At 58.5% G+C, this 17,686-nt stretch overlaps 1 protein-coding gene across 6 annotated transcripts; it reads left to right on the top strand.

Moving 5' to 3' along the window:
• The first annotated feature begins 70 nt into the window (after positions 1-70).
• Tpra1 (transmembrane protein adipocyte associated 1) lies at positions 71-12,550 on the top strand. 6 transcript variants are annotated; one of them, XM_071605864.1, is made up of 12 exons: positions 71-198; positions 2,944-3,241; positions 6,625-6,754; positions 7,041-7,173; positions 8,728-8,814; positions 8,895-8,967; positions 9,085-9,164; positions 9,692-9,802; positions 9,892-9,952; positions 10,119-10,221; positions 11,197-11,277; positions 11,966-12,550. In XM_071605864.1, exons 3-12 carry the CDS (start codon positions 6,639-6,641, stop codon positions 12,228-12,230), a joined length of 1,110 nt encoding a protein of 369 aa, XP_071461965.1. In that variant the 5' UTR covers positions 71-198; positions 2,944-3,241; positions 6,625-6,638; the 3' UTR covers positions 12,231-12,550. The 6 variants fall into 6 exon arrangements, with proteins under 6 accessions (XP_071461965.1, XP_071461962.1, XP_071461964.1 ...); XM_071605863.1 differs by lacking the exon at positions 71-198 and adding an exon at positions 2,583-2,748; XM_071605862.1 differs by lacking the exon at positions 71-198 and adding an exon at positions 2,756-2,860.
• Positions 12,551-17,686: the final 5,136 nt, after the last annotated feature.

Here is a 17,686-nt window from a genome sequence, read left to right on the forward strand (position 1 = left end):
CCGTTTGCGTCAGGGGGCGGGCCAGTGGGCCGTACCGCTTGAGGCCACGCCCACGCGGGCTGAGGCCACGCCCACGCCGCCTCCTGGAGCTCGGCGCTCGCTGCGCTTCACAGACCCGCAGCCCAGCGGGAGCTGCCTGCCGCCGCGGGGGACTTGGGGGACGGACCCCGGTGACGGAGCGGCGTGACCTTTATCAAGGTAGGGCCATTTTATAGACGAGGCCACGGAGTCCCAGAGCCTTGGTGGAGGAGCACGGCTTCCTGTCTGAGGAGCAGACCGGTGCACTTCTGCAAAAGCTCTAAGGCTCCGCACTCTGGTTGGGTGGAAGTTCATCTGATAGTCTAATCCGAGTCATCCTCATCCAGAGGAGCCAAGAGGCAAAGAGGGTGTCCAGCTAGAAGGAATGGCATGTGCGAAGCTGTCCCTCTGCTCGCGGAGTGGGCGTGGAAGCCATTCCTTGGATCTGGTTAACAGGTTGTTAACCCCAGGGAGGGACATCACCAAAGATCGCATCACAAAAGATCTGGAGGTCCTCCTAGGGAGTCTGAGCTGAGGGTCCCAGGGATTGAACCCAGGGGTGCTTCACCCCTGAGCCCCGTCCCCAGCCCCTTTTTCTATTTTATTTGGAGACAGGGTCTCGCTGAGTGGCTCAGGGCCTTGCTAAATGGCTGAGGCTGGCCTCCCACTTGCGATCCTCCTGCCTCAGGCCTCCTGAGCCGCTGGGACAAGTCCCTCATTCTTCCTAAGGTTGATCTTCTCTACCTTCTGGAGCACCTCTCTCAAAGTCCCCCATTCACTAGTCACTTGGTCATCCAGCCTGATGAGCTCAGTGACATCCACAGGGTCAACCAGAACAAGGCTCAGAAGAATGTCACACGGTGGCTTAGCCTCTTTCAGACTAGCAAAGGGTGGTCCAGTCCCCCCAGGGCCTGGGGCAAGACCGCCCTTGCCACCTTGATCCGGTCCTGTAAACGCAAAGGATTCCTGATAGGGATAGAAGAGGGGTGTGGCCAGATGGAAGGCCACACCCCAAGTATCTGTGGCCTCCCAGAGGATCAGTCTACACTAGGGAGATGAATTCAGCCAGGCCCGCTCACCCATGAGGCACAGAAAAGTAGACAGGGTAAGAAAAGTGACCCCGAGTATGTGAGGAGAGGGATTATTCATCTTCTTGTGGTGGGGGCCAATCCCCCAACATGATGGAGGTGGTCAAGAGGGGTGCTAGGCGGGCCCACGCCTGTCATCCCAGCAGCTTGGGAGGCTGAGGCAGGAGGGTTGCAAGTTGGAGGCCAGCCTCAGCCATTTAGTGAGGCCCTGAGCCATTCAGGGAGACTCTGTCTCTAAATAAAATAGAAAAGGGGGCTGGGGACGTGGCTTAGGGGTTAAGCACCCCTGGGTTCCATCCTGGGTACCCAAAATTAAAAAAAAAAAAAGGTGGCGTGGATCTCTGCCAGTTTTTCTCTGGTGTGGGTTGTCTTGGTCGGTCGTGGGTGAGGTTGGTGTTTGAGGACTTTCTCTTGATTTTTATCATTTAGACCAAGGAACCCTGGTGGGCCTGCTGCCAACTACTGAGCGCATCTGTCTTTTAGTGACGTCTTCAACCTTGAGGGTCAAGTGCACCCCCTTGGTCTCTGATGGCTATGCACGACCAATGGCTTTTTTTGGCTTTATTTAGCAGGGATTCAATCCAGATTGAACCCAGGGGTGCTTCACCCCTGAGCCCATCCCCAGTCCATTTTATTTTTTTATTTAGAGACCAGGGTCTCACGGAGTGGCTCAGAGCCTCACTCAGAGGCTGAGGCTGGACTCCAATTTGCAATCCTCCTGCCTCAGCCTCCTGAGTCTCTGGGATGACAGGCGTGCGCCCCCTGCAACCAGCTAAACTGCTATTTATTGAACTTTGTGGAGGTCACGCTCTGCCCTGTGTGTAGGAGATAACAACAGGGAATGAGCCCTGCCTCAGCTCTCATAGGGAAGGAGGTGACGTGGATGCCCTCAATTATTCCACAAATACATAGAATCCACAGACACCTACAGGTGGGGTCCAAATTTCAAGAGCATAAAAATGCAGAATTGTGTATTTTGGTAGTTATAGAACCCCCCCCCCCACCGTGTGCTCCAGACGAAGCCTGTAGTCTTAAGACAAACAGAAAAGAAAGCAGGTATGGTGCAGTCCCAGCAACTGGGGAGGCTGAGGCAGGAGGATCGCAAGGTGGAGGCCAGCCTCAGCCACTGAGCGAGGCCCTGAGCAACTCAGGGAGACCCTGTCTCTAAATAAAATGCAAAACAGGGCTGGGGACGGGGCTCAGGGGTTAAGCGCCCCTGGGTTCAATCCCTGGTGCCCCCTCCCCAAGTAAAATGATATAAAAATTGGCGTCCCAGCTTTGTCGCTTCCTAGTTGAGTGGCCTCCGTTTTCCCGCCGCGGGGTTGTTAGGAGGAGTGGCTGGGACGCTTAGGTGGCGGGCCGCGCCGGGGGAACTGCGTCGTGCAGAGGGAGGGACGTTCCTGCCCTTCCTTCCTCGGGCAGGTGACCAGAGGTCACCAGTGCTGGGCGCCTGGGGCGGTGGCACGCGAGAGGGCGGTCCCTGGAGGCTCCGCCCTGGACCGACCAAAGGCGGCCACCCTGGCTGGGGGAAGTGGCCCGCTGGCGGCGATCTGGTCGGTTGACAGCTGCTGACAGCTGCCGGCGCGATGGGGAAGCGGGTGGCCTTCAGCCCTCCAGCCCGCGGTTCCGCACCGCTTTCCGGGTGAGCCACCCAGGGGCTACCTTTCCCCGCAGCAGCCTGGTGCTGTCTCTTTAAGAGATTCGCGGGGCGCCCCGCCTCTTAGAGATCTGATTGGTCGCCCCCGCTCGTTTCGGTAAGAGGTCTATCCCGATTGGCTACAGAGGGCAGGGGGGCGGGCCTGAATGTTTCAAGTAGGGACTGTGGATGTTTTCGCAGTTTCGGATGGGCGAAAAGCACGCTCCAGCGCTCTGGGTCGCCGCTGCTGGGAAGGGCTGCCCGGTGTCCTCGGGGCTGGCGGGCCCTGCGCGCTGGTGACGTCCCTCCCACCTCGCCCACCCCCCCCCCCTCGCGTGGAACCGGCTTCCGAGACTCTTGCGCGACGCTCCCCGTCCCCTGCCGCCGACCCTGGCCGCTGAAGGCCGGAGTCCCCGGGCCTGAGCTGGGTCCTGGCACCCGGCGACAGTGGATGGGCGGCCCGGGCGGCCAGGCCTGAGCGCTGCCCCGGGGCTCTCAGGTGAGAAGGCGACCCTCTCCCCACCTCCTGCCACCTCCAGCCCGGCACGAAGTCCTCCCTCCTCCTGTAGGGACAGTGGCCCACCTGTCCCCAAGAAGGTCCCCCAGGAAGGTCCCCGTCCCACTCAGGGCTCAGCCTCACCAGGCAGCTTTGGGGAAGTTTGAGAGAGGCCTCTGGGGGGGGGGGGGGAGGGTGATTTACAGGAAGAGGGCAGAGGGGACTTGGGGACCCTTGGGGACAGCGACAGGGGAGGGGTCGGGCAGGGACCTGGGCCCCCTGCGGCCTGAAGGGTCACAGCGTCCCTGTGCATAAACACGGTGGCAGCACCTGCCCCCAGAGGGGGCCTGCACTGTTTATAAGTCTACTCTGGGTAAAGGCCAAGGGACACCTTGAAGGCCAAGGACTCTACCCCCAGGGGACCGAGGTCACAGGCGAGTGGCCAGCGATGGCAGAATGAGTGTCCCCTGACCTCTCAGCGAGCTGGGCACTGTGGGGGGACCCCCCTCTCCCCGCAGCCCCAGCTGTCAGTCACGCATGTCCTCACATTTTATTGAGAACCTACTTTGTACCAGCTCTGCTCTGGGGGACTGGGCCATGTGGTTTCCCCCCACCTCCACTTTGGTCCTGGGAATTGAACCCAGGGGTGCTAGACCTCTGAGCCCCGTCCCCAGCCCCCTTTTTTAACTTTTTATTTAGTGACAGGGTCTCACTGAGTTGCTGAGGCTGGCCTCCAATTACTGGCGATCCTCCTTCCTCAGCCTCCCCAAGCACTCTGCCCTACTTAGGACGGCTTAGAAAGGAGGTCAGGCCCTGTAAACAAAACCCAGGTGAGCTGGCCCGGGAGACATAGTTAAGGTGGCTTTCTCAAAGGAGGTAATGACAGGGCTGAGACTCAGATGACGAGACCTGGATCTGTGGGCTGGCTAGAGGACAAGCCAGCACCTGGGCCCCTAGGTAGGAATGTCACCGGAAGCTCGCTCCTTGGTCCTTGTTCCAGATGCCCATCCATTAAGGAGGTTTTGAGAAAAATGAAAAAAAAAGAAGGCTTCTTGCTTTGCTAGCTAAGGAGAGATTATCCCACCCAGAGAGGGGAAGTGATTCACCTAAGGTCACACAGCAATCATAGCCTCCTGTCCCAGAGGCTATGATTCTGCCCATCTCCAGGGAGAGGGGACTCAGAGAAAATGAGACTAGGGCGGGGAGATCAGGGAGAAGGTCAGGGGAAAGAAGATCAGGGAGGAGAGGTTTAGAAAAAGAAGATTAGATAAAAAAGAAAAGAAAGAAACATGTACCTTTTTTATTTATTTTTTTAATTTTTAAAAATTTTTTGGCATTGGGGATTGTACTCAGGGGCACTTGACCCCTGAACCCCATCCCCAGCCCTATTTTGTGTTTTATTTAGAGACAGGGTCTCGCTGAGTTGCTCAGGGCCTCGCTAAGTGGCTGAGGCTGGCCTCCACCTTGCGATCCTCCTGCCTCAGCCTCCCAAGCCTCTGGGATGACAGGCGTGGGCCACTGCACCCAGCTGTATTTAAAATAAAATAAAATAAAATAAAAATCAGTTTTTTCAGTTATTTTAGCAGCTTTGAGACATAATGGCGATTCTGGTATGGCCCACAGCCCATAACTCCAGTGTGATCACCAGAAGAGACACAGGTCCAATGGCCACACTCTTGTCCCTACTTGTTACCAGGGGACTCGATGTAGAAAGAGCATCTGATAAGCCCTGCTTCAGGCTCCATAGCAACAGAGGCTTCAGAAGGGACCCCCCCTGGGCCCACAAAGAGACTCCTTTCTCCTTTGACCCCCCCAAGTTTCTTCCCTGGTAAGAGAAGCAGCCATTTCTTTGTGTGTTGGCTTTTGTGGACATTTTATGGGTCTGGTTTTGTTTGATCCTTAAGACAACCTTGCTAGGTGGGTGTTATTATCCCTGTGACACCCAGAGAGGGGAGGTGACTCACCTAAGGTCACACAGCAAGCATGTGGCAGAGCCAGAAGCCCAAGCCCTGTCAATCAGACAATGGTAGCTGGAGTTTTTCAGGCCTTTGGGTTTGTTGAGTCTCCACTTCCGGGTACTGACAGCAAAAGTCTCAGGGCAGATTCTCATTGGTCAGGGAGATGGAGCTTCCTGATTGGCCAGGCTGAGATCACGTGCACATTCCCTGGAGTTGGGAAGGGGTGGAGTCAGGCATGTTAAATCGCATGGTGGGGGGGTTTGAAGCAGGGTAATGATGAGACCCCTTGTGGGGTGACCCTCTGCTCCGTCTACACTGCTACCTCTAATTGAGCCTGTGTCTCATCCTGAGGGTGAGAGTAGCTCCTCAGGGTCTCCCTCTCTCCACTCTTCTATGTGAGACCATTCTCCCTGGCAGCCACGGTAGGCACAAATTGGGACCTTGTCACCTCCCTTTCCGATACCCTTCTTGTCGCAGTTAGCATGAAATCACCCTGCATAGGGGCATATTGCCCCATACGATCTGGCCCTGCTAAGATTACCTCTCCAACTACCTGGCCTACTCCCCCCCCCCCCCCCCGCACTTTTGCCAAGTGTGTCTCTATCTACCTCAGGGCCTTTGCACCTACTTTTCTTTCCTTACAATGTTGTTTATCCAGATTCCCCCCCCCCCAAGGCTGCCTCCTCCCTTATTTAGATCTCTGTTCAGATGTCACCCTGTCTGGCCACCCAGTCCAAAGCAATACCGCTTTATATTCTTTGGAATTTGGGCTTAGCTGTCGAAACAAAAGTCAAAATAACGAGATAATTATTTGTTGCATGACACTCTATGTAAACAGGCCAGGACATGCATGGAGAGGCACACATTCTTACTGCTTCGTTATCCTCCAATACATGATTTTTAGCTTGTTATCGAAATACATGGTTTCTTTCTCATGGCCTAAAAATGGCTGCTCTTGCTCCCACCATCACACCCATATTCTAGCCAATGCAAAGGGACAAACCTCATTCCATTCGTGCCTCCCTGAGGGGGGGAAAAATCGGCCATGGGGCCACTCCCAGCTGCAAAGGAAGCTGGGAAAAAAGTAGTCATTGTTCTGGGAAGCCACAGACGAGTTAGAATGATGCATGGGTTCTGCTACTGAAGGAAAGGACAGACGTGGGGTCCTGCGTCCCATGGTTCTGCCCCACTCGGCTGTTTTCCTCTCTTTTTGGCATTTGCCTCTAAGAGAAATGGGGGTGGCTTTGTTATTGCTTGGGGGATCCTAAGGTAGAGGCTGAGACTAGAGGCTGGGCCTCTACCCTGAAGGCTGTTCTCTGTGTGGGAGCCCCATACTCGACTCCCCTTGGGAGCCCCTCTGGGGTCTGTGTTTCCCTGGGGGCCTGAGACCCAGAGGCCCCCCCTAAGCCTAGGGTCTTGGCTCCTCAGGGTGCTGCGGCAGGATGTCCGCCCCGGGAGGCGTCAACGGGAGCTCGGAGCCCACGCCACCCCTGGCGCCCAACATCACCGTGCCCCACCGCTGCCTGCTGCTGCTCTATGAGGACATCGGCACCTCCAGGTGCGCCTGCGCTGTCCGGGGGGCGTGCAGGGAGGAGCTGGGGTGGGAGGACCTCGGCACCTCCAAGTGCGCCTGCGCTGTCCAGGGGGTTGTGCAGGGAGGGGCTGGGTTGGGAGGACCTTGGCACCTCCATTTGCGCCTGCGCTGTGCAGTTAGGGGCTGGGGTGGGAAGACATGAGCACCTCCAAGTGCGCCTGCGCCATCCCCGGGGATGTGTGGGGAGGGGTCTGGGTGGGAGGAGGGATGCCCCAGCGCGTCAGCCACCTGCTCTGCACCCATCTGTCAGGGTCCGGTACTGGGACCTCCTGCTGCTCATTCCCAACGTGCTCTTCTTCATCTTCCTGCTCTGGAAACTTCCATTTGCTCGGGCCAAGATCCGCGTCACCTCCAGCCCCATTTTTATCACCTTCTACATCCTGGTGAGTTCACTCCTATTGGTGACAGAAAACCCAACTCCCACGGCCTGGAGCCAAAAAAAAAGTGTGTGGGGGGGTATTTACTCTCTCTGGAATAAAAACAAGCTTCAGGTCAGGCTGGATCCAGGAGGTGAAAGGATGTCAGCAGGGCTTCTTGACTCTGCTCTCTGCTGGCCTTAGCTCAGATATGTTCCCCCCGCCATGTGGTGGCAAAGAGGGTCAAGAGCAGCTTGGGCTAATGTCGTTCCATCAGAGGGTGCCTCTGTTCTAGAGGTACCAGGGTAGGCAGGCCTGGCATGTCCTCTGGATGGTGCACCCTGAGCCAGACACCGTGATGGCACGGAAAGGGGTTCTTGGGTGCGCCACCAGATCACGTTGACTGAAGGAGGTGGATGGTCCCTAAAAGAAAATTGCAGAACTGGCAGCAGAGGGCAGGGGAAGCCGGGTAGGAAAAGGTCCATAGTAATCTCTGTCCATCTGTCCGTTTCTGGAGACTTCTTTGGAGCAGATTGGTACCAGGGACTAAACCCAGGGGTGCTTAACCCCTGAGCCCTGTCCCCAGCCCTTTTTCTATTTTATTTAGAGACAGGGTCTCGCTGAGTTGCGCAGGGCCTCGCTAAGTGGCTGAGGCTGGCCTCCAACTCTCGATCCTCCTGCCTCAGCCTCCTGAGCTGCTGGGATGACAGGCGTGCGTCACAGCACCCGGCTGGAAGAAGGCTCTTTTCTAGAGGAAGGGCACAGATCCCAGGTAGACAGAGGTGACAGGAGCCATGCCCAGGCATTTCTGCAAAACCTGTTGAGCCCAAGTCCTCTGTGGGCTCCTTTCCCCCAATTCCTCTGCGTCTCCAAATTAGAAACCACAAACAGAATAATTCCGAAGGCAAATATGTACTTAGCCCTTCCCGGATGCCAGGCATGGCTTCTGCCACATTATATTAACCCATCTGATGCCACCACCAACCAAGGACAGCAGGTGTGACTTTTACTCCTGTCTTATAGATGGGAAGACAGGCACGGCTGGTCACCGTGGTGCACACCTGTCATCCCAGCAGCTTGGGAGGCTGAGGCAGGAGGATCAGAAGTTGGAGGCCAGCCTCAACCACTTAAGGAGCCCCTCAGCAACTCAGTGAAAACCTGTCTCTCAATAAAATATAAAAATGGGCTGGGGAACGGGGCTCAGTGGCTAAGCAATCCCCAGGATCACAAAAAGAAAACAAAGAGGGACCGAGGTACAGTCACTTGCCTGAGGTCGCGGAGCGGGATGGCAGCGGAGCTGGGATCAGAGCCCCCTTGGTCACCCCTGCTAAGCCCTCGGGTGCAAGGCAGGAAATCAGGGCCCAGATGGAAGGGGCAGGCCTGAGGTCAGCAGCCGTGGAGGCTCTCCATGTCTCTGAGCCTCGCCCCCTGGAGGCCGCTCCCAGCCTCCCTGCCTCCCTATGGTCTAGTTTGGAATCCTTCCATCCTTGAGGTCTCGAGAGTCTTGTAGAAGAAGCGGGGTGGCTTACTGTCCCAGCTGTGGCCTGACGCCCCCTCCCCACACCCTCCCTCCCCCACCAGGTGTTCGTGGTGGCCCTGGTGGGCATCGCCCGGGCCGTGGTGTCCATGACCGTCAGCACCTCAGACCCTGCGACTGTTGCCGACAAGGTGTGACAGGGCCCGCTGGGAGGGGGGCAGGCTTGGGGGGGACCCAGTCCCCGCCTGACGCCCTGCCGCTCTGTGTGCAGATCCTGTGGGAGATCACCCGCTTCTTCCTGCTGGCCATAGAGCTGAGCGTGGTCATCCTGGGTCTTGCGTTTGGTGCGTGCGACGCTGGGGCTCTGGGGCTCTTCCCTTGTCCCCTCCCTGGCGGGGACGAACCCCGGACCCGGTTACCCGGGGCTGGATTCCACGGACTGACCAGCACGTCTCTTCCAGGCCACCTGGAGAGCAAGTCAAGTATCAAGCGGGTGTTGGCCATTACCATCGTGCTGTCCCTGGCCTATTCTGTCACCCAGGTAAGAGGCGGGGTGCACGGGGGACAGGAGGGCCGGGCCGATGTCAATCGGGGGAGTGTGACAGATCGATTGCCTATTGGCCAGGAAAGTGCTGGGAGCTCCTATGTTCTGACCCAGTGGGGAGCAGGAAGGCTCGGAGCCCACCATCTTTATTTTTTGGGGGGTACCAGGGATTGAACCCAGGGGCCCTCGACCCCCCCCCAGCCCTGTCCCCAGCCCTGTCCCCAGCCCTGTTTTGCATTTTATTTAGAGACAGGGTCTCGCTGATTGGCTCAGGGCCTTGCTCAGTGGCTGAGGCTGGGCCTCCAACTGGCGATCCTCCTGCCTCAGCCTCCCCAGCTGCTGGGATGACAGGCGGGTGCCCAGCGAGAACCTGCCATCTTAATAAGTAGAAGCAGAGGAGCACACCACCCCCCCCAGGACAGGTCCCCAGGCTGGGCCTGTGACTGAGAGCCAGGGGAGGCTGGGGGGAGGCTTTAGCGGGTGGAGGCAGCCTCTGGAGGCTCCCCCTGGCTGCCTGCCTGCAGGGGACCCTGGAGATCCTGTACCCCGACTCCCACCTCTCCGCGGAGGACTTCAACATCTACGGGCACGGGGGCCGCCAGTTCTGGCTCGTCAGTTCCTGCTGCTTCTTCCTGGTGAGCTGGGCTGGCGGGCAGGGGGCTGGGTGCCCAGTTGGGGGGCAGCCTGGGCCAGGAGGCCCACCCTCCCCCTGTCCTCTCCGCAGGTCTACTCCCTGGTCGTGGTCCTCCCCAAGACGCCACTGAAGGAGCGCATCTCCCTGCCCTGTGAGCAGCGGGCACGCGACTCTGGGGACAGGGACACAGCAGGGACCGGGATGGGGGGGTATTGCTGGCCTAGAGCTGGGGGGTCCTGGGCGGGAGCCCCCCCCTCCCCGGGGCGCGAAGGGTGGGGGAGGCCAGGGGCAGCCCCTCAGGACGCTCTGGTCCCCAGCGCGGAGGAGCTTCTACGTGTACGCGGGCATCCTGGCGCTTCTCAACCTGCTGCAGGGGCTGGGGAGCGCGCTGCTGTGCGCCGACGTCATCGAGGGCCTCTGGTAGGCAGGGGCTCGGGAGGGGACACGGTTCTGCCCTCTTAGGGAAGGGTCCTGGGGGTGGGGGGGAGTGAGGGCGTGGCCTGGCGGGGGTGGGGGTGAGGGCGGGGCCTGGCGGGGGGGGGGGTGAGGGCGGGGCCTGGCCCAGGTAGGGGCGGGGCCTGACCCAGGGTGAGGGTGGGGCCTGGCCCAGGGTAGGGGCGGGGCCTGGCAGGGCTGGGGATGAAGGTGGGACCTGGCCTAGGGGAGAGGGTGTGGTCTTGCCCAGGCGGGGGCGTGGCCTGACTCAGGGTGATGGGGAGTCTGGCCCAGGTTAGGGGCGGGGCCTGGGCCAGGGTGAGGGTGGGGCCTGGCAGGGCTGGGGATGAAGGTGGGACCTGGCCTAGGGGAGAGGGTGTGGTCTTGCCCAGGCGGGGGCGGGGCCTGGTCCAGGGTGAGGGCGGGGTCTGGCCCAGGATGAAGGCGGGGCCTGGCCCAGGGTGAGGGCGGGGCCTGGCGGGGTTGGGGATGAAGGTGGGACCTGGCCTAGGGGAGAGGGTGTGGTCTTGCCCAGGCGGGGGCGTGGCCTGACTCAGGGTGATGGGGAGTCTGGCCCAGGTTAGGGGCGGGGCCTGGTCCAGGGTGAGGGCGGGGTCTGGCCCAGGATGAAGGCGGGGCCTAGCGGGGTGTGGGGAGGGGGGGCCTGGCCTAGGGGAGGGGCTGTGGCCTTGCCTAGGTAGAGGCATGACCTGACCCAGGGTGAGGGCGGAGTCTGACAGTGAGGGAGGAGTTTGGCCCAGCGTGGGGGCGGAGTCTGACAGTGAGGGAGGAGTTTGGCCCAGCGTGGGGGCGGAGTCTGACAGTGAGGGAGGAGTTTGGCCCAGCGCGGGGGCGGAGTCTGGGCATGGCCAAGCAGCCTGTGGACCTGGAGGACGAGGACAGGGTGGCCCCGGAGCCTCAGGGCCAGTGGCACTGATGATAATCCGTCCCCATCTCCAGCTGTGTGGACGCCACCACTTTCCTCTACTTCAGCTTCTTCGCGCCGCTCATCTACGTGGCCTTCCTCCGGGGCTTCTTTGGGTGAGTCTGGCCGGTCCCGGACCTGCTCTCTGTCCAGCACCCCAAGGCTCCAGGGCCACGGGTGCCCTCACGTGGTGGACAGTGAGACTGCGCCATTTGCTTCCTGCGCATGCGCGGAGTGGTAGCCGCACTCGGATACAAGGCAAGGCTTGCCTGGTGTCTGTACGCGCATGCGCCTAGACGTGCACCCGCGCAATCTCGCGCCTACGTGCGCGTACACGTATGCAAACAGATGGAATAGGCCGTCCGTGAAGGCGGACTAGTGCACTTTCCCCAGGAGAGTGTGGCTGGGCATGGCGCCCTGCGTTGCTGTCTTGCACTCATTCATGAAGCAAGCTTTCGCTGAGCACCTACTATGTGCTGGCATTGCTGTAGTCAGTAGACACCACAGGGCAGGATTAAAAACAAGGCATGTGCCATATCAGGAACTGAGGAGGCCAAGGCAGGAGGATCGCAAGTTGGAGGCCAGCCTCAGCAATTTAGGGAGGCCCTGAGCCACTTAGCAAGATTCTTGTCACAAAATTAAAAAAATTTAAAAAAGGGGCTGCAAATGGGGCTCTGTGGTTAAGCGCCCCAGTTCCATCTCTATACCCCAGTCTGGGCGGTGACCTTCTTAGGGTGGGCTTCCATACCTGGGCCTCTCTGGACTCCCAGGGTGAGGCCCCCAATCCTCTCTCCTACCCACCAGCTCGGAGCCCAAGATCCTGTTCTCCTATAAATGCCAAGTGGACGAGACGGAGGAGCCGGACGTCCACCTGCCCCAGCCCTACGCCGTGGCCCGGCGGGAAGGCTTGGAGGCCGCGGGGACTGCTGGGGCCTCGACTGCCTCCTATTCCAGCACACAGTTCGATTCCGCGGGCGTAGCCTACCTGGACGACGTGGCGTCCATGCCCTGCCACGCGGGCAGCATCAACAGCACCGACAGCGATCGGTGGAAGGCCATCAACGCCTGAGAGCCGCCTCCCTGGACCTGCGGGGACAGACGGGACCGGGGGCCGAGGCCTGCACCTCCTGCCCTCCAGCCCCCAGTTCCCTTGGTGGCCAGTGCTCCAGCTGGGGACCCCTCGTCCTTTTTCCATCCCCTCGCCCGGCTCAGCAGGCCAGACTGGTCTCCCAGGGACAGAACCTCATTGCACAGGATGGCTGCTGCCCACCTCCCCTCACTGCCCCACTCCGCAGCCACTGGTCTCCTCCGAGCGCACAGCGTGGGGGACCAGCGGTGGCGTGTATATTTTCTTGATTTATTTTTTAATAAAAAGGAAAAGAGTAGAAAGTGTTGATGTGGAAGTTTCTAGAAGGTGGAGCTGGGTTCCTCCGGGCAGCGTGAGGGGGGCTCCTCTTGGCCCAACCAAAGGATATTCAAAGATGCCAGCCGCTCTGGAAGTACCTCTGTAGAGGCCCGGGGGGAGCTGGCACATTTGTCCCCTGGTGGCGGAGCAAGAGGCCCCCTTGGAGGAGCAGGGAGGGGGCAGGGCCACTTGCTCAGCCTTGGTGTGAGCCACCAGGAGGGGAGTGACTCTGGTTCTTCTCACCGCTCTGCGTCAGCCTGGCCTTCCAAACAAGACCCACCCTCCCCTGGAGGCCAGAACTGCACGGAAAATCTGCCCAAAGACTGCGTGTCCAGAGCATTCTAGAATGTTCTACATCGGGATTCAGACCCCCCCCTCCCAGGGCAGGGGGCAAACACAAGATCCTTCTGGATTTCTCAAGGTTGCAGTTTCTCCAAAGGCCTGCCCTGTGCCCGGTGCAGTGGTGCCCGCCTGTCATTCCAGCCACTGGGGAGGCTGAGGCAGGAGGATCGCAAGGTGGAGGCCAGCCTCAGCCACTTAGCAAGGCCCTAAGCAACTCGGCGAGACCCTGCCTCTAAATAAAATAGAAAAAGGGGCTGGGGACGGGGCTCCGTGGTGAAGCTCCTCTGATGTGTAATTATCAGGACTGTCATTATTAATAATCATTAATGTCATTAATAATAGTTATTATTCATAATTAGCATAATTAATTACTCCCTTGAGATGAGCGTGGGGTGTGAAACTAGCTGTTAGATTCTGAAGACAGACGAATACCGATTTTTTGGGGGGGCGGGGAGGTGGTGTCGTACTGGAGATTGTACCCAGGGGACGCTTACCCCCTGAGCCACCTCCCCAGGCAGGTCGCGAGGTCTGCTGGTTCTGGGGCGAGTGGGGACACGGGGACAGCAGCATCAGGAGCAGCTCCTACGGTCACCTGGGCTCCTTTACCCTCCACTTTTTTAAAAAAAATATTTTTTATTTCTTCTCCTTAGCTCCCCGTGACAGCAGCGAGCATCCTGCCATGTCCCACCTACACGGGGTGTGACTTCCCACTCCTGTGGCTGGACCTGCTGTGGGGTGTGCCTGGTCGCGGGTTCCTCTGTGAACATGGGAAAGTGACGTCCATTCATTCCCCTGTCTCTCCCAGTCCCCTCCCCTCCCTTCCCTTCACTCCCCTGCGTCTCATCCAATGAACGGTTATCCCCTGTCCCCATTATTGTGGGTCAGCGTCCCCATATCAGAGAGGACCCTCGGCCTTTGGTTGTTTTGGGGACTGGCTGATTTCACTCAGCACGATCGTCTCCAGCTCCATCCATTGACCAGCAAATGCCATCATGTCATCCTTCTTGATGGCTGAGTAGTATTCCACTGTGTATATGGACCACAGTTTCTTTATCCATCCCCTGTTGAAGGGCACCTAGGTTAGTTCCACAGTTTAGCTATTGTGAGTTGAGCTGCTGTGCACACTGATGTGGCTGTGTCCCTGTCGTGTGCTGATTTTGAGTCCTTTGGGTATAAACCAAGAAGCGGGACAGCCGGGTCCCATGGTGGCTCCATTCCTAGTTTTCTGAGGCATCTCCACCCTGCTCTCCAGAGTGGCCGCACCAATCTGCAGTCCCAGCAGCCATGACCGAGTGGACCTTGTCCCCACGTCCTCCACATGGATTGCTACTTGTATTCTTTTTTTTTTTTTTAAAATACTTTTGGTTGTAGATGGACCCAATACCTTTATTTTGTTTATTTGATCTTTTTTAAGGTGGTTTTGGGGATCCAACCAGGGCCTGGCCCCTGCGAGGTGCACTCTGGGCGGGGGGACCCCAGGGCTGTCTGGGGTCTGGGCTGCTGGCCGGGCAATGGGTCCTGGTGACCAGGGGGCCCCTGCTGGCCACCCTACGTTTTCTTTTCTCATATTTTCCGGAGACAGAGGCTCGGCCGAAGGCATCCGGCAGATCCTGATCCAACCACCCGCTGAGAAACTTCTGGAAAGCCGGTCCAGCCAAGATCTCCTTAGGGGGCTCTGAGGCCCTGGGACACCCACTGGGTTCTGCCTGGCCAGACCGTAGTGATGTCCTGGGGGGGCACACCCCGAGGACACTGTCCTCCCAGATTTGGGGGACGTGAGCTGTTTCCCCTCTCCTCTGGCTCTGGGAACCCCTCTGCGAGAAGAACCTTCTAGAAGGTTCTAGGTCTTTCCCTCTCGCTCCGGTTCCAAATACTCACCTTTATCATCGCCCCACATTGAGATGCCCCGGGGACTTGTGCGATATTTGGAGAATTAGCTGTCACGATGTCCATGGGAGGAGAGGTCACACACGACCCGATTTTCTGCTCCTAAAAACAAACAAACAAAAAACAAACAAAAAAACAAACAAAACCTCAAACAACAATAAAATCACAACCACCACCCATGCACAAGCCCCCAGACCCAGTCCTGACAGGTCCTCTTGGTCTGTATGGGCCATTCTGTGACCCCTGTGGGAGGATCTCAAGTTCAAGGCTGACCTCAGCAACTTAGCGAAATAATAATAATAATAATAATAATAATAATAATAATAATAATTATTATTATTATTATTTGGTAGTGCTGGGGATTGAACCCAGGCCCTTGTGCATATGAGGCAAGTGCTCTCCCCATTGAGCCCCGTCCCCAGCCTTATTTCCTATTTTATTTAGAGACAGGGTCTCGCTGAGTTGCTTAGGGCCTCGCTAAGTGGCTGAGGCTAGCCTCCACCTTGCGATCCTCCTGCCTCAGCCTCCCCTCCCCAACTGCTGGGATGACAGGCATGTGCCCCATGGCGCCCGGCATAAATAATCCAATACCCGTTTGTCCTTGGGGGAAGGGAGCTGGCAATCTTGGATCAGGGGTGGGGAAAGATGGGCTCATGTTAGTCACAAACCTGTTTATATTTTCATGAACATTTTTTTTTTGTGTGTGTTGGGTGTGGTCGCACACCTGTCCTCCCAGCGGCTCGGGAGGCTGAGGCAGGAGGATCGCAAGGTGGAGGCCAGCCTCAGAAACTTAGCAAGGTCCTGAGCCACTCAGCGAGACCCAGTCTCTCAATAAAATAGAAAAAGGGCTGGGGACGGGGCTCAGGGGTGAAGTGCCCCTGGGTTCAATGCCTGATACCCTCCCCCCCAAAAATATATATTTTTGCTTTATTTGCATGTCTCCTATGTGAAGGCCTGAATTAAAAATGAAGAAAAGAAAGGCATGCTTAGGTAAGCACGTTAGCAGGGATGTCCCCGGGGGCTAGGGACACACACACAAGCCACCCAGCGTGCTCCTTGCCCATGTGCAGATTTTCAGGGACCCCATTCTGAGTCTCACAGGTGGTTGGGCTTCACATGGGGCTGGGAATTGGTGCAGGGGACACGGATTGGGGGCAGGGGGAGCTGGGAACAGTGGCATTTTGGGCCTTGAATTCCCCCTGGCTGGCTGAAATGCCAATTTTCTGCTAGGCTGGCTGTGAGCGGCTGGGGAATGGCTTGTGTCAACCAACCGAGCCGCAGAGCGAAGCAATTAGATAATTAAACTGTTTTTAAATTGAATTGAGAGCCCTGTGATTTCTCTGGGACGGTGGTCTCCTGGCCTTCGCCTCTGCACTGTGACGTGGATGGGAGAGGAGAGGAGCTTTTAAAGGACAGGAGGAGGGGGACCGGGCGTGGGGGTTGCACCACCTGTCATCCCAGCGGCTCTGGAGGCTGAGACAGGAGGATCGCGAGTTGGAGGCCAGCCTTAGCCAAAGTGAGGCCCCCGAGCAACTCAGGGAGTTGCTCTGAGCCCCGTCCCCAGCCCTATTTTGTATTTTATTGAGAGACAGGGTCTCCCTGAGTTGCTGAGGGCCTCGCTAAGTTGGTGAGGCTGGCCTCCAATGAGTGGTCCTCCGGCCTCAGCCTCCAGAGCCGCTGGGAAGGACAGTCCTGCTGCACTCTTTCGGGCTGGACATCTTTTAAGAGGGCTGAACTTGACAAGGGGAGGGTCTTCCTTCTTCTTTGCATGCCAGGTCCTGGGCCAGCAGGGGGTGTGACGATCCTGGTCTCCACCTTAGCTCTGCAAGGACCCAGCTGCAGGACCTGCCTGGCTTTGGGTTCTGGGTGACCTTGACCGCGTCCCCCTGGGAGGGCGGTGCAGAGAAGGGAGGGGCCTCCCAAGGTCCTGGGGCATTACCTCCCGGGCGTCCCTGACGATCTGTGTCCCCACCGCGTGGGATCTAGGGCGGCTGCTGGTGTCGCTGTCTCCCACCCGGGTGCAGCCCAGGGGGGACCCAGCTCAGTGGCTCCGCGGCGGTGATCCCGGTGCAATTCTCCGTGTGGCCACTAGAGGGCGCTGCGGTACCGGGGACCGCGCACTCCTCGGCCACCAGCGCAGGGGAGGGGACACCCCGGGTCCCTGTCGGGTGCGCGCTCCGCGGCTCAGCCTCGGATGGACGTGGCGGAGCTCCGAGCTGTGCCCACCCCGCCTTGTGCACGCCCCGATCGCTTCTCCGGGCCCCAGCTCATGCCACACCCCTACAGTCCCCATGATGTCCCCTCCCCCAGACCCCGCCTTAGGGGTCCTCCCCAAGGATCCCCCCTCTGGGTGATTCCTCTGCCGGACCCACTCCGTGTCCCATCCGTGTCAGTTCTTCCCATGCCTCTAACCTGATCTGTCAGCTCATGTCCCTTTTCAAGTCCTGGGCCATGTGTCCCACCCCCAGAATTTTTTTTTTTTTGGGGGGGGGTACTGGGGATTAAACTCAGGGGTCCTCGACCCCTGAACCCCATCCTCAGCCCTATTTTGTGTTTTATTTAGAGACAGGGTCTCCCTGAGTGGCTGAGAACCTCGTTTTTGCTGAGGCTGGCCTCCAACTCGCGATCCTCCTGCCTCAGCCTCCCCGGAGGCTGGGATGCGCCCTCGCGCCCGGCCCCACCCCCAGACGTCCCTGGTAACCCCCAAACCGGTGCCGCTCTGTTCCCAACTTGCCTCCATTCCCGCACCCGGAGCCCCCAGACCTCCCTCCTGCTTTATTTTCTTGCTGGAGCCCTGGGCTTGAGGGTTCCGCTGACCCTGCCCAGGGCCTCTTTGTGAAATGGAAGGTCCACCGCAGCGCTCTGCTTCCAACCCTCGGGGGGGGGGAGGG

Source organism: Marmota flaviventris, chromosome 20, assembly GCF_047511675.1.
Source record: "Marmota flaviventris isolate mMarFla1 chromosome 20, mMarFla1.hap1, whole genome shotgun sequence".
Classification (NCBI taxonomy): domain Eukaryota; kingdom Metazoa; phylum Chordata; class Mammalia; order Rodentia; family Sciuridae; genus Marmota; species Marmota flaviventris.

Coding starts and splice junctions, on each gene's coding strand:
- Tpra1 (XM_071605864.1), top strand. CDS start 6,639: ATGTCCGCCCCGGGAGGCGTCAACGGGAGCTCGGAGCCCACGCCACCC. Junction 7,174..8,727: donor TTATCACCTTCTACATCCTG/GTGAGTTCACTC, acceptor CTCCCCCACCAG/GTGTTCGTGGTGGCCCTGGT. Junction 9,803..9,891: donor GTTCCTGCTGCTTCTTCCTG/GTGAGCTGGGCT, acceptor TCCTCTCCGCAG/GTCTACTCCCTGGTCGTGGT.